Source organism: Lepidochelys kempii, chromosome 3 (assembly GCF_965140265.1).
Source record: "Lepidochelys kempii isolate rLepKem1 chromosome 3, rLepKem1.hap2, whole genome shotgun sequence".
Taxonomy (NCBI): Eukaryota; Metazoa; Chordata; order Testudines; family Cheloniidae; genus Lepidochelys; species Lepidochelys kempii.
Genome location: NC_133258.1, coordinates 133551611 through 133569818, shown reverse-complemented (window position 1 = coordinate 133569818; position 18208 = coordinate 133551611). Strand labels below are relative to the sequence as shown.

Sequence of the window (18208 nt, the reverse complement as noted above, 5' to 3'; positions counted from 1 at the left end):
TGAAGTTGTCTAAATCTGGTATCCAGGGCATGGATGGTATCATACCAATGGAGTAAGTTGGGTTGCTCCAGCCAATGACCCAGTGGGCCCAGGCAAGAAACCACTGGTACCATGGGAGCATGAAAAACCTAGAAGATCTGACCTGGGGAAGGCTCCATCAGTACCGATGTCAACATCGGTACCACCTGTGGTACACTGGGCACCAACAGACCTTGCTCTCAGGTCCACATCTCTAATCCCGTCGGTACAAGCCTCTTGGCATCGACAACCACCGCTGGTACCGATGCCTTCTGCACTGCCAGACTTCCAGTGCGCGACGGATCTTTTGGTGTCTGACGCACCGGACTTACCTCTGCTCATTACCGGGGACCCAGAGCCCTTGACTTGCCATTGACTTCGTACCATGCACCACCCTTTTCATTGTTGCAGTCAGAAAGTGAGCAAGAGGACGTGGTTTCCCGCCACTCTTCTCACCCGCTGTATGGGGCCCCGTTTCACTATGGACATCAGGCATATTGTCCCCCTGGTTTGGTCAGTTGTGGCACCCACCACTGGCCCCTTCCCATCGCAATGGCCATACCGTGATCCTTGGCAGGTTCAAAGACAACAGGTCTCCCTTATCTCTAGTGCAAGGGTTCACAAGCTAGGGGTCGGGACCCCTCAGGGGGTCGCAAGGTTATTACATGGGGGGTTGTAAGCTGTCAGTCTCCACCCTAAACCCTGCTTTCCCTCCAGCATTTATAACGATGTTAAATATATAAAAAGGTGTTTTTAATTTATAAGGGTGGGGTCGCACTCAGTAGCTTGCTATGTGAAAGGGGTCACCAGTACAAAAGTTTGAGAACCACTGCTATAGTATGACCTACCAGCAACCGAGGAAACACCATCGAGCTGCTACCTCGAGGGCTTCTGAACCTCCTGAAAAGGCAAGCATGCTTCTCATCATCACCGCTAAACAAGACAGTGATACCCCTTCCACCAACTATGGCAGATTATTTTAAACTGTGCCAGAACTTGGCACAGAGGATGGCAGAAACATTGCCAATACCTTTGCAAGAAGTGAGCGAGTCGCACTACAAGCTGGTGAACATTTTACATTCATAGAATCATAGAATATCAGGGTTGGAAGGGACCTCAGGAGGTCATCTAGTCCAACCCCCTGCTTAAAGCAGGACCGATCCCCAATTAAATCATCCCAGCCAGGGCTTTGTCAAGCCTGACCTTAAAAACTTCTAAGGAAGGAGATTCCACCACCTCCCTAGGTAACACATTCCAGTGTTTCACCACCCTCCTAGTGAAAAAGTTTTTCCTAATATCCAACCTAAATCTCTCCCACTGCAACTTGAGACCATTACTCCTTGTTCTGTCATCTGCTACCACTGAGAACAGTCTAGAGCCATCCTCTTTGGAACCCCTTTCAGGTAGTTGAAAGCAGCTGTCAAATCCCCCCTGATTCTTCTCTTCCATAGACTAAACATCCCCAGTTCCCTCAGCCTCTCCTCATAACTCATGTGTTCCAGTCCCCTAATCATTTTTGTTGCCTTCCACTGGACTCTTTCCAATTTTTCCACATCCTTCTTGTAGTTTGGGGCCCAAAACTGGACACAGTGCTCCAGATGAGGCCTCACCAGTGTCGAATAGAGGGGAACGATCACGTCCCTCGATCTGCCGGCAATGCCCCTACTTATACACCCCCAAATGCCATTGGCCTTCTTGGCAACAAGGGCACACTGTTGACTCATATCCAGCTTCTCGTCCACTGTAACCCCTAGGTCCTTTTCTGCAGAACTGCTGCCAAGCCATTCGGTCCCTAGTCTGTAGCGGTGCATGGGATTCTTCCGTCCTAAGTGCAGGACTCTGCACTTGTCCTTGTTGAACCTCATCAGATTTCTTTTGGCCCAATCCTCCAATTTGTCTACGTCCCTCTGTATCCTATCCCTTCCCTCCAGCGTCTCTACCTCTCTTCCCACTTTAGTGTCATCTGCAAACTTGCTGAGGGTGCAATCCACACCATCCTCCAGATCATTTATGAAGATATTGAACAAAACCGGCCCCAGGACCGACCCTTGGGGCACTCCACTTGATACCGGCTGCCAACTAGACATGGAGCCATTGATCACTACCCGTTGAGCCCGACAATCTAGCCAGCTTTCTATCCACCCTATAGTCCATTCATCCAGCCCATACTTCTTTAACTTGCTGGCAAGAATACTGTGGGAGATCGTGTCAAAAGCTTTGCTAAAGTCAAGGAACAACACGTCCACTGCTTTCCCTTCATCCACAGAACCAGTTATCTCGTCATAGAAGGCAATTAGATTTGTCAGGCATGACTTGTCCTTGGTGAATCCATGCTGACTGTTCCTGATCACTTTCCTCTCCTCTAAGTGCTTCAGAATTGATTCCTTGAGGACCTGCTCCAAGATTTTTCCAGGGACTGAGGTGAGGCTGACTGGCCTGTAGTTCCCAGGATCTTCCTTCTTCCCTCCACATCCTCCGGAGTGGTCCTCCCTATTAATGAGGCGCTACTGGATCCTGCCAAGGTCATATGGCAGGCCTCCACGTCTGTCCCACCAACATGCAAGCCCGCTGACAAGAAATATTACATGCCAGCAAAAGAGACAGAGTTTCTCTTCTTCCACCCACCTCCCAAATTTTATTATTGTGGACGCTGTTAATTCTAAGGGCCGCCAACACCAGTTTAACTCCACCCCTTACGACCAGGACTGGAAGCATCTGGACCTTTTTGGCAGGAAAGCATACACCTCGGCCATCTTCCAGTTCCATGTTGCAAGCTGTCAAGTCTTACTGGCAAAATATGACTATCAGAACTATGCAAAACTCAGTTCTTTTATTCCAGTTCTCATAAGGAGCAATTTAAAGTCATAGTCAACGAAGGCTAACTGTTGGCTAAGACATCTCTCGAGTCTGCACTTGATGCATCTGACACAGTGGCATGTTCAGTCTCTACTGCCATTGTGTTGAGATGAGCCTCATGGCTTCCTTTGTCTGGCTTCCCAAAGGAGGTCCAATGGACTGTGGAGGACCTTCCTTTTGAAGGGATAAAGCTATTAGCCGAGAAGACCAACGCCTCCCTTCACAAAGTAAAAGATTCCAGGGCCACTCTTCAATCTCACAGTATCTGTACACCTGGGTACAAAAGCAGATATAGTCCTCAGCCACCAATCAAGGCCCACTCATCACAATATTCATCTCAATATTCAGCACAGAGATCATATGAACCCCAGATGAAGAAGCCCAGGTTACCCAGATGGAAGATGTCAGGATCACAGCCCATTTCCTCTCAACCCTCCACCTCAAAGAAACAGTTTTGACGGTTGGTCGAGGTGCCCGTAGAACATTCTACTTATTGTTATCTCACACTGGAAACCCGGCCCCTCCCCACCCACATTCCTTCAGAGAGACCATCTCACCCCATTCCGCAGCATCTGGGAATGGATAATCTCCGACAAATGGGTGCTGGAGATCAACTGGGATGGACGCTCCATCCATTTCTCCTCCTTCCTCCTACCAAACATCCTTCCCGGACCCTCTTCAGGGACCCTTCTCACAAGAGCTGCTATGTCAAGAGATAAACCATCTCCTCAGCATAGGAGCCAGAGAGCCAGTGCCCACAATTCTAAGAGGCTTCTACTCTCGTTACTTCCAGTTACCGAAGAAAAAAAGAGGGTTGGAGACCCATACTGGGACTCAGAGTGCCCTTTTCTGCAATTATTATTAATAATTATACCATTTCCATCTAGTAATGAACCAATACCACTGTGAGGATTCTGTTTATTCCTAATATAGTTACAAAACTCCTTATTGTTCTTAACCCTGCTGGTCAGAGATTTCTCCTTGTGTCATTTGTGTGTATGTAACCCAAAACTCATACATATATGCTGATCCACTGCACTGTAACATCATTGGAAGTAAATACTGCAGAATACTTTATAGGACATGGTGGTAAAGGTGGGATTGGTTTTTATTTATTTATTTATTTATCTATTTCTAACCTACTGATAGCTTATAGAAGGCATTTTCCTTTTTCTGCTGACATTGCGAGAGTCATGACTTGGAACATACATGAAAAGCATGTGGAAATAACCCTGTTGACTAAAACTAGAGGGCTAGAGAGACAAATGTTTATATTGCTGGAGATTATTTGTTTTCAGATTGTCTTCTCTTTTTCATGTGCTTTAATATCTTAGTTTTGTTGTTTAAAGTAATCTTTATATTTTAAATCTTGTGCTTATTTGTAGGTTTGTGTCGTACAAGTGAAATATTTGGGGCATCTGCTTTAGTTGTTGGCAGTCTTCATTATATAAACGATAAGCAATTTCAGCATCTCAGTGTTTCTGCAGAACAGTGGCTTCCTCTTGTCGAGGTGGGTGGAAAAAGTATTTTAGCTGCTAAAAGGAGCACTGTACATATAAATTCATTCAAACTGATGCCCTCTAAGTCAAGGGTCTCACTTTCTTTTTTCCTCTCCTGAAAATTAACCGCTTTACCCATTTGGCACAAGTACCTGCTTCTCTGTTTTATGCTAGTATTAAGGTATGTTTGCATTATTAGCCTGCTGCTTTTGAAGATCCTTGTTGCGGTTTTTAAAAGGTTGGTTTGTTGATTATTTTTTGTGTTAATGAAACTGATTGTACTAGTTGCCTCTTGTTTTATAACATACTCTGATTGTAGTATTTTACAGCTGATGGTTGTACATTGAAATTTAAAATTCTTTTGTAAAACTTAGTGATTCATTGAAATATTGTTAATCTCATCTTGTTTAGCCCATTCTTTTAGTGACATGATGAGAATAATTAATAACACAGTTTGTCTGAAACTAATTTACAAGGTAGATTTCAGAGCCTTTTCTATACTTTATCAAAATCAGGGCATCTTGCTTCAGACTGTAGGTCTAACACTCAGCACTCTATGCAAACCTGTGGTTGTAGTGTTTTGTATAGATATTAGGGCTGTTAATTAATCCCAGTTAACTCACACGATTAATTCAAAAAAATTAATCATGTTTAAAAAATTAATCGCAGTTTGAAAGCACTGTTAAACAATAGAATACCAATTGAAATTTATTAAATATTTTGGATATTTTTCTACGTTTTCATATATATTGTATTCTGTGTTGTAATTGAAATCAAAGTGTATATCATTTTTTATTTCAAATATATGCACTGTAAAAATGATAAAAGAAATAGTATTTTTAGTTCACCTCATACAAGTATTGTAGTGCAGTCTTTGTTGTGAAAGAGCAACTTACAAATGTAGATTTTGTTGTTGTTACATAACTGCACTCAAAGAAAGCATTGTAAAACTTCAGAGCCCACAAGTCCACTCAATCCTACTGCTTGTTCAGCCAATCGCTAAGACAAACAAGTTTGTTTACATTTACAGAAGATAATGCTGCCCTCTTGTCTGTCTGAGCGATTGGCTGAACAAGAAGTAGGACTGAGGGGATTTGCAGGCTCTACAATTATACATTGTTTTATTTTTTGAATGCAGGTTTTTTTTTTTGTACATAATTCTACATTTGTAAGTTCAACTTTCATGATAAAGAGATTACACTACGGTACTTATATTAGGTGAATTGAAAAATACTTTTTTTTTTGAGCACGGTACACTTTGTATTCTGTGTTGTAATTGAAATCAGTCTATTTCAAAATGTAGAAAACATCCAAAATATTTAAATAAGTATTCTATTATTGTTTAACAGTGCGGTTAATCTTTTTAATCTCTTGACAGCCCTAATAGATATATACGTTTTCAAAGTCAGCTTTGTATATTTTCATAGCAGTCTGAGTCTACTTACAGTTAATCTCTGGAAAATTTTATTTCTGATGTAAGAGTAAAATTCTCCGTATTTACACAATTTTGTCAATCCTTTAAAATAGTTTTGTTTTCAGAATAAATTACAAAGCCATACAATACTCTATTTCACTGACATAACAGATCTGCATTTAAACAACATTTTCTACACCCAGCCTATACAGAACACGATAGTAATGATAAATTTATACTGCTTGTGAGACTTGGCTTCTGATAGGTTTCTGACAAATTGAGATTATAAAGACAGGAATAAAGTAGAAAGAAAGCCCATCTACACATCAGCTAATCACCAGTGTGTTCCAGAAAAGGATTTTAGGGTAAATACTAATAATTTCCCATATTATTATATGCAAAAAGGATTTTTTCATATAGAGACAAGTTCATGAGGGAATAAATCTAAAGCTTTATATTTTGTTTGGTTTTGCTCTTCAAAATCATTAGGCTAGCACAGTTCTCAGGAAATGTATTTAGCTGTCTATCAAGATTACAAAAATGATTAGTATTTTCTATCAGTAGAACAACATTATATTTTAAGTGGCCTCTGCATATTCCCAGTTATGAGATGCCTTTCTCTACCCCTTTGTACTGCTAAACTTTGGGAACTATATAAAAAAGAAATATCCATTGCAGCATGCCTCTTTGCAACACTGAACATTTGGAGTTGTTACAAGAAGTCTTCTGCCCAGCCACCTCTGTTCCTTTCTTTCTGTGACTAGTTGTGAGAAAAAAGGCCTTCACTCTGTCAAAAGGACCTTTCCTGGTTTTAATGAAAAATCTCCTTTTAAATTGTTATAGTTAATACATTATAAATAGTTAATCTTAGGCACTTTCTGTGTAATTGTTTGATTTAGATTCCCAGACTGTCTCAGTCTCTGTCCCTTAAATCTCATCTGTAGAGCCAGCGTGGATACAAAATTTATATCTGCAGATATACAGCAGATATCCGTGGAGCTGCAGAGCTCTACCAGGAATCGTAGTGGCAAAAGCAACAGGATGTTGGGCTGCTGGTCACTGGAGCCAGCGCCCAAGCTGGACAGCTCTTCCGGTGTGGCTGTACGGTCCCCAGCCATACCCACTGGCAGCTGTCCCTAGGTTTGCCAACTTTCTAATCGCACAAAACCGAACACCCTTGCCCCCTGCCCCGCCCCTTCTCTGAGGCCCTGCCCCCACTTACTCAGTAACCCCTCTGTCGCTCTCTCTCCCCCACCCTCACTCACTCATTTTCACTGGGCTGGGGTAGAGGATTGGAGTGTGGGAGGGGATGAGGGCTCTGGTGTGGAGCCGTAGAGGAGGGGACTCTGGGCAGGGGGTTGGGGTGCAGACTCTTGGGTAGGCCAAAGATGAGGGGTTTAGGGTGCAAGAGGGGGCTCCAGGCTGGGGGGTGGAGCTGAGGGGTTTGGAGTGTGGGAGACTACTCTGGGCTGAGGCAGGATGTTGGGGCGCAGGAGGGGGTGATGGCTCCGGCTGCCGGCTCCAGGGTGGGGCCGGAAATGAGGGGTTCAAGATGTAGGAGGGGCTCTGGGCTGGGGCAGGGGGTTGGAGTACAGGCTCTGGGAGGGAGTTTGGGTGCAGGAGGAGGATCAGGACTGGGGTAGGGAGTTGGGGTGTGGAGGAGGGGCTCAGGGCTAGGGCAGGGGGTTGGGGTGCAGGAGGGGGTGAGGGGTGCAGTCTCCGGGCGACGCTTACCTTGAGGGGCTCCTGGAAGCAGCAACATGTTCCTAGGTGGAGGCGTGGCCAGGCAACTCTGTGTGCTTTCTCTGCCCGCAGGTGCTGCTCCAAAAACTGCCACTGGCTGTCATTCCCAGCCAATGGGAGCTGCAGAGCTGGTGCTCAGGGTGGGGGCAGATCGCGGAGCCCCCCTGACCGTGTCTTCACCTAGGAGCCAAAGGACGTGTCACCACTTCCAGGGAGCCACACACAGCCATGTACTGAGCCTGCCAGCTCCGCCAACCAGACTTTTAACAGCCCAGTCAGCAGTGCTGACTCGAGCCACCAAGGTCCCTTTTCGACTGGATGTGCCGGTCAAAAACCGGACACCTAGCAACTGTAGCTGGCCCTGGTTGGGCTAGTGTGTGCAAGATGCAGACCTCTGTGTGGAAGGAACTCCTGTCTGGGAGCGTGTGAGCTGCTTGCACACGCTAGTGTGATCAGGGACAGCTGCCGGTGAGCCTAGGGCCCACCCCAGTAGGCAGGGCTAGAGTCAAGCTCTTTATGATGGAAGCTAACACCTTAGGGTTTAAGGCATGCCTCTCCTGTGCTGCTTCTATGCCCCTCAGTGGTGGACACTCTTTTTCACTACTTCTGAAATGCTCTATGACACCTTCCTTGGGCATGGAGGAGGATGTAGCTAAGGCCTAGTCTTCCCTCCAGTCCCTTCTGGCTGGTGTCCCCGCGCACCGGGATTCCACCTTGAGCTCCAGGGCTGAGATGTCTGTGAGCTCCCAGTTGTCAACTTCAGTCTATGTGTTGACTTCTTCAAGCAGGTTTAGGAAGGAGCATCACTCTAGAGATGAGCCTACACATGAAGGTCTCCCCCTCCAGGACCTTTAGACTGAGAAATAAGAATTCACATATGTTTGGCTGCAAAACTTAAAACGAGTCTGTGGGCAGCCAGTAGTCTAAGATGGGTCCCTCTGGCACCTGATTACTGGCCATGAAAAAAATTGCTTGTTGTACTGACTAAATCCTCTGGCTTCCTTTTTTCTGACACACCTCTTTGGCACTCTTGGTAGCCGGCATGTCAGTACTGTCGTTTTCGGTACCTCTGGCCTATTTTGTACCAGCTGACCTGTCTGTAGGCCAGGTACAGCTATACTTTATGTCAACAGACAGGGTGGGGCCGAGTCATTTCTGCTCTGTCAGGCCATTTGGCTGTTGACATGGTGCATATTTGTCACTGGTTCATATCACTAGCCCTGGCAGACATTCAGACAGAAATTACTAGTAGATCACCTCAGCAAGTGGTTCTCAGACAACTACATGTGGTCAGTCAAGGACCTGGTGCTGCAGAGCATCTTTTGCAAGGGGGGATACCAATCAATAGCATATTTGCCACAGACCAGAACAAGAAATCCCAAGTGTTCTGCTCCACAGATGGGTCCAATCTAGGCCCCCGTCAGATGCTTTTCTTACTCTCTGTACGCAGGGACTGATATATGCTTTGCTCCTGGTTCCTGTGAGACTGAGGGTCCTGAGGAAAATGAGGCAAGATGCTGGACTGATTATCATGATGGGCCAAGCAGTTCTGGTATTTGGATCTGATGAACCATCAATACAGCCCCCAATCTCTTACCTGCTGAGAATGACATGGTCTCACAAAACATCCCGGGAGGCTAGATCCACCCCTAGACTCAGTCTCCTTATGTTTGACAGCGTGGATGCTGGCTGGCTGATGTACACCATAAGGTGTTCTCCTGAGGTTCAGAACATTCTGCTCTAAAGCAGAAAAGCCTCAACTAGAATGACTTCTAAAACCAAGTGGTGGTTTTCTGTTTGCACATCTGAGCACCAGCATCTCCCCTAACACCACCCATTTCAACAATACAGAACTATATACTATTACAGAAACATTCTGGGCTTTTTGTCAGCCCCATTTTGTCTACCTAGCAATAATATCTCTATTCTGGGGCTCTCTGTTAGCTCCATAAAGATCTACCTAGCAGTAAAATCTGCATGTCAGGCCACACTGTATTTTCTCACCCTACACTGGCTATATTCCTTACAGACTTTATTCATGCTTTTTCACCCAATTCAGGAGCTGCCCTGGGACCCTCACTCTTGGGAACTCAGTGTAGTATTAACAAGGTTGATTGCTCCCCCACTTTGAACCTTGTATACCACCTATCACTGAAGACTGCCTTTTTAGTAGCCATTACATCAGCTCAGGTAGCGGAGATTGTTTTTCATGGGGGGCTTCTCCTTATATACACAGTTTCATAAGGACAGGCTTACTCTGAGGCCTCATCCCAAGCTCCTGCCCAAAGTGGTTTTGGAATTCCATATGAACCAATTTATTAATCACCAAGTTTACTTCCCCAAGTGTCACTCAATCCCCTGGGAAGCTAAACTTCATATGCTTGATTTAGTAAGGGCATTGTCATACTACCTTAACGAGACAACATCTTTCAGTAACACACCTAGCCAGTTTGTGATCTTTGCTGATAGGATTAAGGGTCAGGCAATAACCTCCCATTGATTATCAAAATGGGGCTTCACCTGTATAAGGACATATTACAAGGTAGACTAGATCCACCTAGCCACATTAGAGCTCATTCCACTACTGCTCAGGCAGCTTCTGCTGCCTTTGTTTGAAGAATGTACCTGTAACCAAATCTGCAATGCAGCTATGTGGTCCTTGCTCCACATAAACAACAAGGAGTCCAGTGGCACCTTAAAGACTAACAGATTTATTTGGCCATACGCTTTCGTGGGTAAAAAAACCACTTCTTCAGATGCAAACTTGGGCATAAGCTTTTGTGGGTTTTTTACCCACGAAAGCGTATGCCCAAATAAATGTGTTAGTCTTTAAGGTGCCACTGGACTCCTCATTGTTTTTGTGGATACGGACTGATGTGGCTACACCTCTGATACTTTGTCCACACAATTTCAAGACACTGTTCTTTAGTAGAGGCTTCCAGATCTCATTCCTGTTTTGGTAGAGCTGTCCTGCAGTCATTCTTTATGTAGGATTCCTTGTACCTGTCTGTAAGCAAACAGACTGCTTGTTTTTGTTAGTCACCAAGAGGGGAATCCACAGGCCAATCGCTTGAAAAAGTTATTGTAACTGTTCTTTACTTACCCGTAACTGATTCTTCAAGAGTAGTGCATCTGCATATTCACACTACACGTCCATCTTCACAAGGACTTAGCTGTTAGCAATAAGAAATGAGGCAGTTGTGTGCCTCACTGCCTCTTGTCACCTCAGCTCCTGAGCATTTGTTGCTGTGAATGGATACTTGTGTAGTCCCAGTGGGTGGTGTTTTTCTAGCAGGTTTTCAAAGGTTAGCTATACCAGGGGATTGGACCACATCCCACAAGTGATGAAAAGGCAAAACTCTCAAAGAACCACGGCTATTAATACATAATCTTTCCTTTATCCACTACATTATCTAGTAACAGTTCCATTCTTTTACTGACTTCCTCCTAAAAAGGGTATTTATAATGAGTCATTGTAAACATAAGCTGGGGCAACACCAAATGTCCTGCACTTGATCTGCAGTAACACTCCCATATGATATAATCGTGTACAGATCCAGTAAAACTTATGATCTGTGTTATACGAATATCTGTGAAGCCCAGAGCCCTAGTATATTTCTGTATATTACCAATTACCACCAGTCTGAAAAAAAAAAATCTTAAAACTAGTTTAAAATATCAATTTTTTTTTCTTCTGTAGAATGTTCTATTCTCAACTTTAGAAATGTGTAAACGTTTTTTGTGGTAATATATTTTTATATAGAAAATATTTAAATATTTGTAACATTTCTCCCCTATTCTTAACATGCAGGTGAAACCATCTCAGCTTGTTAATTATTTACAGCAGAAGAAAACTGAAGGCTACACTATCATAGGTGTGGAGCAAACTGCTAAAAGTTCTGACTTGACCGAATACTGCTTTCCAGAGAAATCCTTGTTATTGCTGGGGTAAGTTACAAACAAGCTGTATCTGTAGTTTCCATACTGTGGTCCATCAAGCCACCCTTCCTCGTAAGCAGCAGTTTAATGATTAGAAAATCAAGCTATGTTGGTGGAAGGAAAGAAGAGAGATAGTATATAACAGTATTTCTCTTCCACTTGGTATAAAAGATGTAAAATATAGAACCCCATGGATCAAATATCTTTGTCTTTAACGAGGGCTTTGTAACTGTGGTCTCCGTGGCTCACCTCAAGAATCACACCATGGCACTATTCCTTGGCTAGGGCTTCTTGATGGGACTTTAGAGCCCAATAATGCTAATTCATTTGCTCAGCCACAGAAATCACTGCAGAGCAAAGAGAGTGCCCTCATCTCTCATGAGCAGAATACAGTGGTAATGTAGAGCTTCATAGACGTTGCCTTTTCAGTGAGCTAAAGTTAAATCCAGTAATAAGTCTCTCACATGACAGTATAGTAATAAATGCCCTGAGTCTCTTTTGTAATGTGACAGCCTCTCTTTCACTCACCCTCCTTTTTCACACTTTTGTTTTCCTATGTTGCACACTTTGGTTAACCCATTTTATCTTCAGCATAGCTATGTGATGTTATTTTCAGTGACCTCATTCAGAAGGGGGTACAGTCTGTGTAAGCAGTACTTACTGAGGTGCTGTCACTGGAAATAGCAGACCTGGATGCCTATGACCAGTGTGGTAATACTTAAGATATTCACAAGTATTTAAGTGATTGGATATCCCCTAGCTGGCCCATCCATGGAAACCCAGAAATCTCTCCAGGATCAGACTTTCTATTTCTGCATAAAAGTAAAGAAATTGATACCTTGCTTTTTGTTGCTTTTATTTCTGCATTAATGGGGAAATACTATGATCAGTAATTGTTATATGTGAACCACCCCTTCTGTTGAGTATGCTATTATAATTCAGCATCTTCCATTTCTGAGTGATTTTAAGTTTTTGTGACAGGGCAACTAATAGCATTGGCTAAAGTTATAGGAAGAGATTAGTGCAACCTTTGCTACAGTTCTGTTAAACTTCAGTCTTGATCTGCAACATTTGTGTTATCAGCAGGAATCCTAGTTTTCCCTGATTAAAAAAAAACAAACAAACTTCTCTGATTTAAAAAACCCCATAAAAATCCACACTTTTCTGTGATTAAAATGAAATGCTGAACTTTAGCTTTCCCTAACCACACTATCTGTATATAGGTATCAGGTGAACACAATGTTTTATTAATATATTTACATTTGCAAACAAATTCTAAGCTTACCATCCATGTGAAATTTGTCCTAGCCAAACTCAGTGACTTGATCTTTACGGATGAGTTTTAAAGTTTTTGGCATCTTTTCATAACTTTAATTACATCTGGAGGCTGAAGTGAAATTTGAGATGCATTAAAACATGAACTCCTATAGGCCACTGAGTAACCTCTGTATGCCAGAAGCAGTTTATTGGGGTATGTTTAGCTATGTAAATTTAAAGCCCATTCAAAAATCAACCATAAGAGTGGAGAGGTTGCATACACTGAATAAGTGATACTGGTACTTTCAATAAAATTTAGTTAAAATAAAAACATATATTAACTATTTTCACAAAATGTAAAAACTGAAGATTCTCTGTAAAAATGCAAATTCCATGTTTTCCCATGGCAAAAAGATTAAACAAGGATCCCTGCATAGTCTCATGTTTAAGATGTGGAAAACATCTATTAGGATAAGACCGTTTGGTTCATTTTGGTTTTGACTTAACCAAAATATAAATCTGAGCTTTTCTTAAAGCAAAAAGATAGTGGACTAAACTACTACACTGTCTAGTTTCCGTTATCTTCAGTGTTTCTGTAACATTTGCTGCTGAAGCAAGACACTAGTTCTAGTATTTTGTAAGTTTTCGATTACAATGCTATGGAATTTTTAGGTTTTCTTTTTTTGTGCTCATCAGTTATACGTATGAAGAAGTAAGCATCAACTGCATGGATAAGAAACTTATCCCATGATGGGTGGAGCTGGCAGCAAGTAGTGTTGTGAGTGGTGTTTGCTACTGAAGCTCATTTCTTGTTTTTTTCTGTTATGGGACACTCAGGTTTCTCCAGACAGGTGCATATTGGAGACAGCATGAAGTGATATTGCTTCTATTTCTTCTTTTCTGTGTAAAAGACTTACATCTTTTTAATTTCCTCCTTATTAGAAATGAACATGAGGGAATCCCAGCAAACCTGATTCAGCATCTGGATGTTTGTGTAGAAATTCCTCAGCAGGGTATCATTCGATCACTGAACGTTCATGTAAGTGGAGCTCTGCTGATTTGGGAGTATACAAGGCAACAACTAATCAAGCAAAAACAACTGAAATAACTGCAAGAGTCTTGTGCCTTATTTGTAATGCAGCTGGATGGCTTTTTATGGTGCTGTAAAATATGTTTTTAAACACATGGAATAATTACAGACTCAGGGTGAATGACTATGTTTTTAAATTTTGCATGTCATACAATGGTGTTGTGTAGTACAAAAATTGTTTTTAAATTCCTTAACGTATTATCTGATTATATACAACTGTTTTATTGGTAATAAATAGTCTTGTTTGTATTGCTTACGTATGTATAGTTCTCTTATTGCAGTGGAAGCAACCAGAGTTAATAGACTCTTCTCCCCTTGAACACACAATTCAGTGACATTTAACTGTTTCATACAGTGTACTTCAAAATGTAGGGTTTTTACAATAGCAGTTGTTCGGATCACAACAGCTGTAGTTGAGGTTAAAATGGTTTTAATTTGATCGCCCATACTCACACCTAACACCCTTGTGTAGTCTGTGGTAAGATGCTTTGTTTTCTGCAGCATCTAGGTACAGCAGACCTGAAATTCTGCAGCTGTCTTAGGTGAATTTAAAAACTGACATTAAGTATGAAATATCTTATTATTCCTTCATGATGGTCATTTTCATATTAAATCCAGTTTTTTACACTCCCCCTAAATTTTCAACATACTGCAGATTTTGAATTGATAACATTTTTAGAAGTGAAGCTGGAAGTTTTGGCAGAGGACCAGTTAGGGTCTTTTACATCAGGAAATGAGGTGGTGGTTTAGGAGTATGGGATAAATCATGTCTATAAATGTTAGTGAACCCATTTTTAAAACACAGGTTTTAAACACCTAAACAATGTTTGCTGATCCCAGTAAACTCTATGCTTGGTAATTTATCAGGGTGAATTGTTCAGTGTAGGGCCCTGTCCTAATACACAACACTTTCTTAAGCCTTTTTCACTGACAATTTGGAAAATGCCATTTTTAAAGCAGCTGCTATTTTGCCTAAGGACTACCTCACGTAAAACAAACCTTTACTGAAGCAAATCCATTGTGAATAATACAGGAGTTGGTTATATCATTGCCACCAAATTATACAAACAAGGACATAAGAAATCATACCTGTAGCATTGTATTTTTCAAATATTTTGGTGACATACTTAATGACTGAGAAACTGTTCACCTACATTAGTGGCATAAGAATCTCAACTATAATTGTGCGGATATTTATAAAAATACATAAATGAAAACCAGCTACATAAGAAATGAGATACAGTGGTTATTTATACCTCTTGATCTTTATCTAAAACGTGGCCATACAGTAAGACAGCAGAAATTAATTGATTCACAAAATTTTCAAAGAAATAGCATAGAGTGTACCTGCTCACTTACACTGACACATTATCTTCATAGAGAAGGGGGGAAGATGCAGGAGCTTTTTAGAAAAGTTAGTTCACGTGCATTGAAAAACTTGTCAAGTTTGAAAACAGTTTAATATTCTCCCAAAAATATAGATGTATAGTTCAGTGCATTAATTTCTGGGAAACACTGCTTTTCATCCTAGTTACACAATAAAAAAATTCAGGTATAGGAAAAATTATATACCATATTTCGTTGATATACAGTCTTACAGACAGTCAGTCTTTTTCATTTAATTACTGTTCTCGCACAAAAGTGAGACATTGCAACAAGGAAAGCAGCATGAATTTCTAGAGATACAGTGTAAGTTACCAGTTACTTTTAACTCAAGGAGTTCTCCTTGCATTTCAGTACTTCTCTTCCATAAGATTATTCTTTCATTGATTGTGTTTCATAAATTGATGCGTAGCTATGACTTTTCAGTAGTCCCAGGAAATTCTCCTGCTTGAAGCTGTTCTTTGTATTTTAAAAAGTCTCTTCTTTTGTCAAAGTATTTTACCTGTTTTAAAAAGAGATCACTTTATGTTCATCAAAGCAAACTGGTGTAGTATGGGACTCCAACATGAAATGTTCTTATTCACACATCATCTAACGGGATTACGGAAAGAACAGTCTTCGATCACATACACACTTGACGAGATTGATACTGAAGTTGTGTATGTTAATGGTTTAGAATGTGAACTCCGTCACTGGAGCAGAAAAAATGGGATGTAGCACATTGTAATATTGGTCTCAAAGTGCCATGCAATTGCAAGCCCTGCCACTATTACATGAGCGTTCTCCCCTTGAGATCTGTGTTTTCACTTCTGCGATATTATCCATTAATTTCCCTGTTTCTGGGAGTTGACAGGACATTTCCCAAATACCTTTCCAGTGGTATAGCAACATAACTTAGATAGATAGAGTGAAATCTACTTCACCAATTATCTGGCTAGGCAGTCTTCTGGATTTAATACTCATTGTTTTGTTTTTTCGGTGTACTACTCCATGAAACGAATACCCAATCTTTAAGAGGATCTACAGCAGTAACGCGTTGCTCGCTGTGCAGCAGAAGTTAACTATTTGTAGGGCATTGCTTACATTTGTGTTTTTGCCAGTGTACAAATATTCTGGATAGTTACATAACTGGAAAAATTAAAGGGAAGCAGTGTCAAACGAAAAAACAAAATATTACTGTAAGGTATTAAGGCATTATGAATAATGTAGATTGTGGCATTACTTGAGAATGCTTATATGAATTAATTTGCAGAAGAAATTCATTTTTGATACAACACAACTGTCAGGTTGCATCTTATGACTGGTGAAAAAACTACTAGCACTCACCCATTGTTGTGGACACCTAGATTCAAAAGAACATCTAAGCTTCTGACACCTAGATGCATCTTCCAAATTTTCATCTAAGCATTTCCAGTATTCATCCCTGGCTCCCCAGCAAGCCTTCCTTTCCTCCATTGATGGTGCTGACATTTTTATTACTGGCAAAATAAAATAAAATTGTAAATGTCTTGTCCCTGATAAACACTTTGATCTGCCTATTGCCTCAAGTTTATTCACACACAAATGTTGCACTGGTTAGTGAAAAAGGTCCAAGAACTGGCAAGGTGTGAGACTTCATTTGTAATGGCTTCAATAACCTTGCGTGTGCCACTTGATTTTGTCCCACAGTTAACTGGAGAGCTAAATAAAATGAATCATATTGCTGATATGCAGATGCTGTACGTCTGAGAAGCTTAACCATACAAGTTATAGCCACCAAAATTTAATTTTAGAAAGAGGGCAGGTGCTTCTCATCAGCCAGCTTCCACTTACAGGAACCAGAAAGGGTCTGCACTTTCACTGAATACCAGCGCAAATTACAAATCAGGGCATATGCTCCCTTTTAAATAGCAAGAGGAAACACCAAACCACACTTTAAATCAGTCTAGTGACATGACAAACTGCATTAATCCTCTCCCCCGCCCCGCCCCCCTTCCCTGGCCCCCTGGTACATGCTACAGTTTAATAACAGGAATCTGAAGTTATTTCCGCAGGCCCCAAACTGACAGAAACTCTGATCGGGTGGTGAAAACGAGGCGCCTGCACAGCGAAACCACCACTCCCGTGAGAGAGCGGCTGAAGTCAGCCCACCCCTCTGGGGGCGCCTGCAGGGAAACGGGGGCTCGGAGCGTCTCCCTGGCCCCACGAGGCGGATTAACCCCCGCCCCCGCCCCCGCGTTGCGACGGGAGAACTCAGAGAGGGGCCGGCCACGGCCCCGCCGCGCGCACGGGATCGGGGCAAGCCCCGCGCCCGGTGCCGTCTCCTCCGGCAGAGCCGGAAGGGGGGATTCTGGCGTCTGTCCCCCGGCACCTGACTCACTCACTCACTCACCCGCCCCCGCCGCGTCCCTCCAGCGTCCGCCCAGCTGAGGCCGTGACCCCGACCCGGACCGGATACAGATCCACAGAGCCGGAAGTGACGGTAGCAAAGACAACACCTGGAGGGGGACCGAGATGGCGCGTGCGCAAGGCTGCGGGGGGGCGGGGCTGCCGTTTCCGCGTTGCTTGGAGACACGCCCGGGCCTAGTAGCGTCACCTGTTCCTGTCACTCTCGCTCCCGGCTGCAGCGTTGGGCAGGGGGCGCTGAGGGCCTGCTGGGGCCCGGGGCGGGGTGGGAGCGGACCCGTCTGGCCCAGGCACAGATATCCTGGTTCTTAGGCGAGGGGGCGGAGCCGGAGCCAGGTTGGCGCTGCGGGCTCCCCAGCCGTCAGGCCGGGCGCTGGGGTCCGGCAAAGCCCCGCTCGCTGGTGCCCAGCCGAGTCCTGGCCTCGGGCTGCAGCCCCGGGGGGAGGTTGCACCTGGCTGGGCCGAAGTGTGAATCCTGAACGTGGCTTTTTGTTGCTCCCGATCGACTCCTCTCAGGCTGCTCGGCTGGCCCCATTGACACACGGCGCAGCACCCGGCCCTGCCAGTGCTGAGCCAGGCGCGTGTCGCCGCTTCCTGGGCCGAGGCTGGTCTTTGGTCTCTCCC

The 18208-nt window shown here is 43.2% G+C and overlaps 2 protein-coding genes across 7 annotated transcripts in view; one reads left to right on the top strand and one right to left on the bottom strand.

The window, feature by feature from the left end:
- TARBP1 (tRNA guanosine 2 -O-methyltransferase TARBP1) overlaps window positions 1-14068 on the top strand; it is a 101251-nt gene extending 87183 nt beyond the window's left edge. For all 6 annotated transcript variants that reach the window (XM_073338123.1, XM_073338122.1, XM_073338120.1 and 3 more), the window contains 3 exons: window positions 4260-4384; window positions 11342-11478; window positions 13669-14068. In XM_073338123.1, the coding sequence (XP_073194224.1) occupies window positions 4260-4384; window positions 11342-11478; window positions 13669-13834 (428 nt within the window). In that variant the 3' untranslated portion in view covers window positions 13835-14068. The remainder of the gene's footprint in view (window positions 1-4259; window positions 4385-11341; window positions 11479-13668) is intronic.
- On the bottom strand, window positions 14015-17649 carry COA6 (cytochrome c oxidase assembly factor 6). The gene is made up of 3 exons (XM_073338128.1): window positions 17571-17649; window positions 16526-16677; window positions 14015-15701 (listed from the first exon to the last, which is right to left on the bottom strand). Exons 2-3 carry the CDS (start codon window positions 16667-16669, stop codon window positions 15612-15614), a joined length of 234 nt encoding a protein of 77 aa, XP_073194229.1. The 5' UTR covers window positions 16670-16677; window positions 17571-17649; the 3' UTR covers window positions 14015-15611.
- Window positions 17650-18208: the final 559 nt, after the last annotated feature.